Below are 11204 nucleotides of genomic sequence, written 5' to 3'. Positions count from 1 at the left end.
TCTATAAGAACTGTTTAATGTTTTCAATAAACTGGCTCTGTCAGACGTCCTGCTGATACTCCCCACCTGTGTGTTAATGTGTTTTTCTTTTCTCTCCAGAACTGAATGGATCCTCTACTGGTCAGGGGATCTCTACACAGTTCCTCCTGACTTCAGGGCTGGTGCTCTACCCACTGTACCACCTACCTGACCCTATACATTATTTTCTCATTCAAACCAGAGTAGAAGCTAACTTTTAGAATTCAACCCTTTAAGTTGGGAGATTGCCTGTAAGACATTGGAGATCATTCACTTGGCATCTTAGTCATTTTTCAACATCAACAAATCAATTATTTTGCCTCCAATTTACTTGGGGGAGGGGGATTATCTTTACTTAAATTGAGATTTGAGTGGACTCCACATTTTGGGTCTGTTTTTTTAAAAGCTGATAAAATTGTATAGGGCACACACCAGAATTCTGGAAATAGAATATTTTTATACTTCTGAATCCCTCTGAAACTGCATTTTAAATGTTCTCTAGGAATTATTCCTTATTCAAATCACTGAATAAAAATAGTTAAATTGGAGAAGAAAAAGCATAAAAGGCTTCCAGGAAAAAAAAGACCTCTTTTTCATGTTAAAGTCCTTTCTCCTTGGTTCTCCTGGGAAAACTAACAATTCTAGGAGATAATTTATTTGCCATGTGAGTTCAGGTTGAGTGAGTTCAAGTTTCTGTCACATCATTTGGTTACTGCCAATCAGAGCTACTAATTAGTAGGCTTTTATCTTCATAGGAACCTTTTATAAGGCTCTTTGTGCCTAAAGGGAATGATACTTCATGGGATGAAGTTGTAATATTTGAAGTCTTTGAGAATTCTATTTGTCAGAGATATTTTAAAAGGGATATTTTGTCATGCATGGTAGGTTGGACTAAATGACCTCAAGTTCCTTCCAAATTCTATGTTCTGTGATTTTGTTTTAACCTCACCAATGCTTATCTCAGTCAAGTTTATATTCCTAGTCACCCACTTATGAAACTCATCTCATACCTAATGAATTTCCTCAATCAGCTCCCAGGAGCCATTTGTATTCATCTTCTTTCCTTTTCTTTTCATTATTTAGGAACCTTCCTAATATTCTGACCTTTGGGGGAACCCTCATTATTCCATGGCACAATTCCCAGGTCAAGTAAATCCCAGACTGGCTATTCCCAAATCTCAGCAACATCACTTGATCACTAACATTATGTAGTTAATTATCCACCTTTAACTATTAGGAAAAAAGCTAAACAGAACTCTTTCCTTTAGATGATATTTTACTGTAAGAGGGAATGTTAAAGGCTCTCTGTGATACTAAGACCTCTAAAAATGTTTTTGAATTACTCTTTGTCAGAACAGGTGAGAGAGCTTGTCTTTGTGAGTCTTTTCCCATCTATGTGATTCTTTGTTTTTCTCTATAATTTGTACTTTATTTTCAATTCTATTGGGTTTTTTCTCCTCAGTTGCTTGTCTCTACTTCTACTCATCTATTCAGTTCATCAAATAACAAATATTTATTTAGTATTTGGTATAAAATGTTAGACTTTAGGGGAGCTAAAGAATTGACTAAAACATTGTCCTAAATCTTACAGAATTTATATTCTGGTTGTGGTCACAAGGTATATGGTGAGGCAATGTTAATCTTAATTTAACTCTTCCTGAATTTTGAAATATAAATAAATCTGATTTTTCCCCACTCTTTCCCCTTTTAGGTTACTTAAAAACTAATTACACTGATTTAGATAATGGATGTAGCAAATCATTCTACAGTTTCTGAGTTTGTATTGATGGGACTCACCAATTCCTGGGTGATGCAACTTATTCTTTTTGTATTTTCTTCTGTGTTCTGTTTGGCAAGTATATTGGGAAATACTCTGATTGTGCTCACAGTGGCCTTTGACTCCCACTTACAATCTCCCATGTACTTTCTACTGGCCAATCTCTCCTTCATTGACATAATTGATTCCTGTATTGCAACTCCCAGGATGATTATTGACCTTTTTAAAAAGCAAAAACTCATTTCTTTTGAAGGTTGTGTTTCTCAGATCTTCTTTATTCATGCTGTTGGAGCTACTGAAATGGTGCTTCTCATAGCCATGGCCTTTGATCGCTATATCGCAATATGTAAACCTCTCCACTACCTGACTATTATGAACCTAAGAGTGTGTATTTCCATTCTAATAACTTCTTGGACTATTGGAATCTTTCACTCCTTCCTCCAGTTGGCTTTTGTGATAAAATTGCCCTTTTGTGGTCCTAACATAGTGGATAGCTTTTACTGTGACCTTCCTCGGTTCATTAGACTTTCCTGCACAGACACTTATAGACTGCAGTTTCTGATTACTGCCAATAGTGGGTTCATCTCTCTGGGAACCTTCTTCATTTTGATTATTTCTTACATTATCATCTTTATCACTGTCCGGAAGCACTCTTCTGGGGGTTCATCCAAGGCCCTTTCTACATTGTCAGCTCACGTCTCTGTGGTGATCTTGTTCTTTGGTCCATGCATTTTTGTCTATGTGTGGCCATTTCCTACATATCCAGTGGACAAATATCTTGCCCTTTTTGACTCAATTATTACTCCTTTTCTGAACCCCACCATCTACACACTGAGGAACAAAGAGATGAAGATGGCAATGGGAAAACTATGGAATCTCATGAGATCGAGGCTTATGACACTCATGAAGTTCAAGAGAATCTCTTAAATACCTTGCTTGGATTACAAGGGATATTGGGGATTTTTCTGCCTTGGATTGATGGCAATTAAGCTATGAATCTTGACTCCAGTATTTAATTTTATATATATATATATATATATATATATATATATATATATATATATATGACCAAGTTTTTTTTTTTTAGTCTAGGAAATATGTGCATCAAGACTTTATAAACCATTTCCTAATTTCCTTATGGTGTGATTAGCACTGGCACTCAACTCTCTATTTTGTCATCATTTGAAGACCAGATGGAATTCCTTTCTGTAAAGCCAATATATAAATGGCTAACTCTTTGACCTTCCACCTACAGTGCCAAATAGAGACTTTTGTCTGACATTGAATATTATCATATTGTTCATTGTGAAAAATCATAATGAAACCCTAGTATGATAAGCCACACTTTAAGATGATTCTCCTAGAGATTAAACAATATTCCTCATATTTTATCAGAATCATTTAATAAGATCATAGAATCTTAGATTTAAAACTACAAGAGATCTTGTGACAATTAGTCTGATGCTTCCATTCTATAGATAAAGAAATTATTGCCTAGAGAGATTAAAATGCTTATTCAAAGTCACACAAGGGTTGAATAACTGAGCCAGGATTAGATTCAGATTCTCTAATTCCAAATCTAGTGTGGGATTTAGCTGGTTGTGTTTTCAGATTGTCGTTCCTGAGTGTCCATACCTTTGGGTCAACATTCCTCCAAAATAGTGAGCCTTTGAATACTTTCCATTCTCTCTCTACTGATCCTTTGAAATCTAAACTGGTCAAATGTTTGTTTTCTTTTTTTTTTTTATCACTAACTCTATAGTACTGAAGCTATTTGTCACTAAGGTTTCCTACTGATTTGTACTTTAATAATCACTTTTTTTCCTTATTACTGAATCTCCCTTCTTGGTGAGGATTTTTAAATTCTTAGTAAGGATACTTAAATTTTCTCCATTTTCTGTGTCACTTTTTCTTCTCTTTCTCTTATGCATAGAATAATCTATATGGAAGCCATTCTTTTAGAAAATAATTACTTGAGATTTCAGGTTAAATAGTAGGGCTTAAATGCTTTGTTAAATGTCCGAGGCTGGATTTGAATGGCCCGTCCTCCTGACTCCAAGGCCATACTCTATCTACTGTGCCACCTAATTTGTATAGGAAGAAGTTACATGGAGCCAAAGAAGAATTAAATTCTCTTAAATTTGACCTATTTCCAAAGGGAAAAATAGGACTTGCTAGTTTAATAAAACTGCTGCCTTATGATCTCATCACTTATCTCATCAATTCTTATCAATGGGGAAGAGGGAAGAGACCTTTATTATGCAGCTTCTGATACCGATTGGGTCATAGAAGAAGGGTTAGGAGGTAGCACCTAGGGATAGAGTACCCACCAGCCTTTCTCTCATTTTGTGGGTAACAGCAATAACTGTTCATTTTAACTTCAAGCTTCTTTTTCCCAGAAGTCTCCAAACATATCAAACTAACTTTGGAACAGTGTCTGCTCAAACCTTTTGTGCTCTCACCATAGGTATACTTGTATAGATACAAGCTGTTTCTTTGATGGCATGTAAGCTCCATGTGGGCAGAGACTGCTTTGTTTTTGTCTTTGTATTCCCAGTACTTCACATAGTAGGTTCTTAATAAGTTCTAGTTGATTGATTGATTTGCCTTTAAGGGTCTATCTATCTTATTTATTGGGCTGCTTTGAGTTGCCTTTTCTTTTGTGTTTGTTTTGAATAATAGAGTGTCTTTATTATTTATGTTTTTTGTTTTGTTTTCATTTTTGTTGATGTCTTCTGTTTTGATGTTATCTTCATTTCTGAAAGTGTTTTCCTTCTCCTGGAGGTGACATAGTAGAAAAACCATTAGACTTAAATTCAGGAAGACCTGAGTTAAAATACTTCTTCAGATACTTTCTATCTGTGTGATCTCAGGAAAGTTACTTAAGGTATCTCAGTCTCAATTATCTCATTTGTAAAAATTAAAAAAAATTGTAATTGTTACACATCTTCCACAATTGTTATGAAGTTATAATGAAATAACATATGTGATTTGTAAACTTCAAAAATATGTGATAACTTTTATTATCATTAGCTATTATTTACCTGCAAACTATCCCATAACAAGGGGTATAGAAAGAGGGAAAAACACTTCAACAAAGCTAGTAAATCAACCAAGTTGTATGGGGTATGTAATGTTTCATACCTGTAGCTCTCTACCTTTGTAAAAAAAGGGGGAAAAAGTGTATTTTCTCAATTCCTCTCTGGGAATGTGATCTTTTATTAAACCATCTTTGTCATTTTTATTTAATTTTGATTAGTCTTTAAAAGGAGAGGATATTTGGTTCTCCTTTCTACCTTCCTCTCTTCTGCCCAACTGATATTATTATAGGATCAAATCACAGAAGATGAGTGGAGTACTAAAAGACATTCATTGGGGGATATTGAATAACTGAATATTCAATAACATTGAATATTCAATAATATTTAAATATATTGAATAATATTAATATTATTATTATTAATAATAATATTAATAAAATAACCTTTTCCAACTGGCTATCCTTGCCTTCAGTAATCAACTCTTATAGGACTAGACTTAGAGTAGGAAAGAGACTTGGATTCCATCCAGTCCACTTATTACATTTTATTAAATGAAGAACTAAACCCCACATTTAACTGCTACATCAAAAGGGTATGAGGGAGTGGTAAGTAGAGTGAAAGAGGTGGCAAACCAAATTTCCTCTATCTTCCATTTGAATGAGGGTTTTGGCTGCATTAGGAGAAGAGCTACCATAGCCAATATTCCTTGTGTAATCATTCCCCACTAAAATAGCAAGTGGGTTGGTCTCACCTTCTTAACACAAAATCATTTTGTGATGGTCATAAGTGTGTGTCACATCCCATTTCATTGTTAAGTTATAGGCAAAACAATTGTCCAAAGTTCTGGAACTGATCTGGATTGGGATTCTATATAATCCACCTTTTGTTTATGTGTGGTGTGGGCCAGTGATTCTAATACTTTTTGGTCTCTGGGTCTCTTTATTCTCTTAAAAATTAAGTACTTTACCAAAGAACTTTTGGTTTATATCTTCTGATATATACTATAGTAGAAATGAAAACATTATAATATTTATTATTATGAAAATAGTTTTTCCTTGTGGATACCCTGAAAATGTTTCAGGGCTACCTAGGAATCATTGGATCATATTTTGAAAGTCACAAGTAAGGGAAAAATTCCAGTCTTATAGTAAGGAGAGAATGGAGTTAAATGTCACCTCTGACATTTAACCAACTCTGAAGTAGAACAACTCTGTAGTAACGCAAGTTACTTTTCTCCATAAAGCCTCAGTTTCCCTATCTATAAACCAGAATGTCAGTAGTTTCTACTTCACAAAGCTAATGTAAGAATTTTTAAGCCATCTGATACCAATTTTCAACTACTATTTAATTATTCCCAGTCCAAAGACAAAACTTCTAGAAATATGAACATCAAAGAGATCTCCATTCTGCCAGGCTTTTTTCTTTTGCTTTTGGAAGGCCTTCTCTTGTTATCAATCCTCACATAGTTGGTGTTTGTTTCACTGGACAAGATGGGGATAGGCACAACACTGAAAGCATTTAGGTCTCTCTTGGTTTTCCTGACTTTCACACAACTACAAAAACAATTTTTATGAGGTACAAGTGTCTGTTACTCCCTGTTCAGAACCCTGAGATAACTTCCTATTGCCTCTGGCAATAAAGACAAACTCTTCTTAGTCTTATGCCATATTGCTTTTTTTATGCCCTTTCTGTTCCAGTCACACTAGAATATTAGCTATTTAATGAACTTCCTGCCTATGTCTGGTCTCAAACCTTTCTCAACTTCCAGAATATACCCTTGTCTCAATTCCATTTTTCTTAATTTTTTTTTCATTTGACAGATTATCTTTTATTTCCTGCCTTTTAATTATGGTTATACTGAAAGCGTCTCCTCTGGACTCTTTTCTATTCCATTTCTACCCTGTAGTATTCCAGCACCAGGTAATCAGACCAAAAGATCAGTAATATTACAGCAGAGACCTGGTATTACCAGTTCTTACATGACTGTACTCTCTAATATCTGACTTCTAAATTTACAAACTTCCCTGCCATTCCCACTATTGTATGACCTGTTACTAACCTGAGACCATTCTCATCTGTCAATAAATCAATGACCTATGTTATTATTTCTAATAGGCTCAATAACTATCTAGAATAGAGTGTCTCATAAATGGATTCCTCATCCAAAGCACTCTTTCCAATTTCCATTAACTGCCTCTTCCTAGCCAAGAACAGTTCTTAGTTATCAGAAGTCAATTTTTCAACCTGAGGTGGTCTCCATCTTGTGTTGACTTTCAGTTTTTCTTTTCTTCAGGGTTGCTTTTAGCTACCTAAAGTGAAGGATATTATCTCCCTTCATTGATATTAAAGACTCCATATATAATTAATTTCTTTAACCTTTTCCTCCAGGTACCAAATTTCATTCTTTTCTTGGCCTCAAAGCTGCTCATTCACTTGAAAAATGACTCTTGTATTTTTTTTCTATTTTAGAGATTCCTTTAAGCTGATGATTTTCCTACTGTCTATTATTGCTTCATTGTTTTTAACTTTTTGCAAGGCAATAGGGTTAAGTGACTTGTCCAAGGTCACACAGCTAGGTAATTATTAAGTATCTGAGGCCATATTTGAACTCAGGTCCTCCTGACTCTAGGGCCGATGCTCTATCTGCTGTGTCACCTAGCTGCCCCACCTACTGTCTATTATTAACTCAATTATTATACAGTATCTAAAGTATAAAATGATCCTATAATTCAGATAACTAGATGATGCAGTAGATAGAGCACTAGGCTTAGACTCAACTTCATGAGTTCAAATCTGATCTCAACTATCTGTGTTACCCTGGGCAAGTCATTTAGCTCTGTTTGCTTCAGTTCTTCATCTGTAAAGTGAGTTGGAGAAGAAAATGGCAAACCATTCCATTATCTTTGCCAAGCAAACCCAAATGAGGTCATGAAGAGTCAGACATGACTGAAATGACTGAACAACAACATTCTGAAATTTACTATCTTCACTCAATATTTTTGGCTAGTATTCCTTTAAAAAATTAACTTCTGGGGCAGCTAGGTGGTGCAGTGGATACAGCACCGGCCTTGGAGTCAGGAGGACCTGGGTTCAAATCCGGTCTCAGACACTTAATAATTACCTAGCTGTGTGGCCTCGGGCAAGCCACTTAACCCCGTTTGCCTTGCAAAAACCTAAAAAAAAATTAACTTCTCATTTTTTGCTTTAACATCAATTGAATAAATATGTCTCATGATAATCACAAAACTGATGCTCTCTTATTGCCTCCTTGTTTCACCATTTGCTCCCTTTGTTTTCCAAATGTCTCACTCAGCACTAAGACTTTGTTAGTTGAAGTATTCTCACATGAATAAATGATGAATACTCATATGAATATCTGTTATGTGCCTAGTGCTATAGCATAGAAGCAAAGAATCTCTGCCCTCAAAGAGTTGACATTCTAATAAAAGGAGGCAATACATACTGAAGTGATGGACAGGGAAGGTTATTTTGCTTTAGAAAATTAAATTACAAAGATAGTGTATAGAATCATAGAAAAATATGCTGACTTTATCTTTCCTGTAGTAATAATCATATTGATTTGATTATGATTCCAGAATTATTTTGAGAGACAGGATGAATGTGAAGATGTACAGAATGTTGTGATGAGAACATGGATGGGGCATAAAGAGAAGCATAGTTCAAATCTGTTAGATATAGTGAGTCACATGGAACAATCAGGATCCTGGGGAACCCAGTGTAGGTATTCTGGAACTGAAAAGGTTAAATCTTCTGGGCAAAGGCTTTTGGTCCAGGTGACATGACAACACGTGAGAAGATGTCTGAAGAGGGCTGAAATATAACTGGGACCTCCTATATTTGGTCAGCCATGCCAGAATAAAAGGGAATCTGGAGAAGTAGTTCTGGAGCTCAAAGGATTATATCCTTCAGTGCATATTCTCTGGTATAATAAGAAAAAGTGTTGGATGATTGATAGGATGATGGCTGGGAAGTCAAATTAAGTATAACTGGTGCTTTCTATACATAACAAACCACCACATCCAGTGTTATTCTACTTCTAGTCTCTTAACTGAGAGTGGTTTTAGGCTTTATGAAGAAATATTAATGTAATCTATATATGGCATAACATATGTAATTTGACACATAAAATATTCCTTATAATTCCCTTTTCTTTCCAACCACATTTATCAAAACTATATTTATTTCAAAAGAAAATATTGTACACTAGCCTTTTCTTTCTAAAAATGATTTCCTAAAAGAATGATTATTTGGTTTTTATAAAAATAAGTCATCCTAGTGTTAAAGTAAAGGGAGAGAAGTGAGAGAGGAAAATGAAAATTTCAATGAGATAGGAAAAAATCCTCAGTCTTTCTAATTAAATAGACTGAGTGATATAGAAACAAACATGAATGGGGAATATTATCTAATAGCTCAGGTTGGAGAATCATCTTCATGTCTAAAATATGCTTTTCCATTAGGGTTTAAATATACACAGTGGACAGTAAGAAACATGACCATATCCAGGGTCTAATAGAAAGCCTCTATTTGGCACAAGAGAGGGAGAGGGAAAGGAATGGGGAAAAAATCTTTGTAAGTCCCTTGCATACTGGCATTACAGGAAAAAAATCCAACAAGTCAATCTACTTCTAAGACACTGTAAAAAAAGATATACTAGTTTAAAGAGAAATGAAAGATTGTCTAATGCTGTTTGGTGTATCTCTTTCTTAGCCTTAGTTCTATATATTTAGATTATAACACTGCAATGAAGGATCTCATGTATTAATTGCTGCTAGTCCAAGACTGAAAAACTCATTCTTTTCATTCAAAGACTTTAAGACCTACTTGGGGAATCTCATAAACTGATTCAGCAGTCTCTTCATTGACTCTTTCATTTCTTTGTTTCTTAATGTGTAGATGGTGGGGTTCAGAAAAGGAGTGATAACTGAGTCAAAAAGGGCAAGATATTTGTCCACTGGATATGAAGGAAATGGCCACACATAGACAAAAATGCATGGACCAAAGAACAAGATCACCACAGAGATGTGAGCTGACAATGTAGAAAGGGCCTTTGGATGAACCCTCATAAGAGCGTTGCCGGACAGTGATCAGGATGACAATGTAGGAAATGATCAAAATGAAGAAGGCTCCCAGAGAGATGAACCCACTATTGGCAGTAATCAGAAACTGCAGTCTGTAAGTGTTTGTGCAGGCAAGTCTAATGAAGGTCACAGTAAAAGCTATTTACATTGTTAGGGCCACAAAAGGGCAACTTTATCACAAAGGCCAATTGAAGGAAGGAATGAGAGATTCCAATTGTCCAGGAAATTATCATAATAGATATGCATACTTTTAGGTTCATAATAGTCAGGTAGTGGAGAGGCTTACATATTGCAATATAGCGATCAAAGGCCATGGCTATGAGAATCACCATTTCAGTAGCTCCAACAGCATGAATAAAGAAGATCTGAGAAACACAGCTTCCAAAGGAAATGAATTTATGTTTTCTGAAAAGGTCACTAATCACCTTGGGGTTCACAATGCAGGAATCAATCATGTCAATGAAGGAGAGGTGGACCAGCAAGAAGTACATGGGGGATTGTGAGAGTTAGAGGCCACTGTGAGTACAATTAGGCTATTCCCTAGTATACTTGCTAAACAGAACACAGAGGCAAAAACAAAGAGAAAAATTTGTATCACTGTAGAATTTGTGAGTCCTATCAATACAAACTCAGAAACCACAGATTGATTTGTTCCATCCATTAGATCAACATAGGCCAGCTCTGAAGTTACCTAAAGCAATCAGAAAAAAATAGGTAGTAAGTGGGAATTATGAATGGAAAGTTTCTTCTTATACTTTGAAAAACATTTACCAAGGACTATCAAGATCTGTCAACCCAGAGAATAGCAATCACTTATGGAAATGATTCAATAGTCTTACTGTTATTACACCTACCACCATCTGACCATGTTCATCACCAAACTCAGTTTCACTTAATAATAGAAACTCATCTCTGTTTATTCATGTTACTTTGATAATTTATATAGAAATGCATTTTTTATTAATAGTTCTTTTTTATTTTAAACTTACATACAAAATAAAAAATGCCATCAGCCCAGCAGAATGAGAGGATTCAAAATATAAAGCAAAAAATTTCCACTTCAAGAAAACCTATAATTATATATATGTATATATATATTTAAAATAAATATTGCCCATAGTATTCAAACTTTTCCATCATTCTTTGATTCCCTATAGATTTTCTTTTATTCTCTGCTGTGCACTTTTTGTTTTGTTTTTAACCCTTCCCCAAGAAGGCTACAATTAAATGTAGATATCTATCCATCCATCTCTCCATTCATCTATCTCT

At 35.0% G+C, this 11204-nt stretch overlaps 1 protein-coding gene and 1 pseudogene across 1 annotated transcript; one reads left to right on the top strand and one right to left on the bottom strand.

Annotated features, from left to right (window-relative positions):
* Positions 1-1744: 1744 nt before the first annotated feature.
* LOC141522832 (olfactory receptor 4F3/4F16/4F29-like) lies at positions 1745-2722 on the top strand. Its single transcript, XM_074236261.1, has one exon. It carries the CDS (start codon positions 1763-1765, stop codon positions 2720-2722), a length of 960 nt encoding a protein of 319 aa, XP_074092362.1. The 5' UTR covers positions 1745-1762.
* A 6952-nt stretch (positions 2723-9674) lies between these two features.
* LOC141522831 (olfactory receptor 4F6-like) lies at positions 9675-10596 on the bottom strand (annotated as a pseudogene).
* Between the last annotated feature and the right edge of the window lie 608 nt (positions 10597-11204).

The sequence above is a fragment of the Macrotis lagotis genome, chromosome 4 (genome assembly GCF_037893015.1).
Source record: "Macrotis lagotis isolate mMagLag1 chromosome 4, bilby.v1.9.chrom.fasta, whole genome shotgun sequence".
Lineage (NCBI taxonomy): Eukaryota > Metazoa > Chordata > Mammalia > Peramelemorphia > Peramelidae > Macrotis > Macrotis lagotis.
This window is presented reverse-complemented; position numbering and strand designations above follow the sequence as displayed.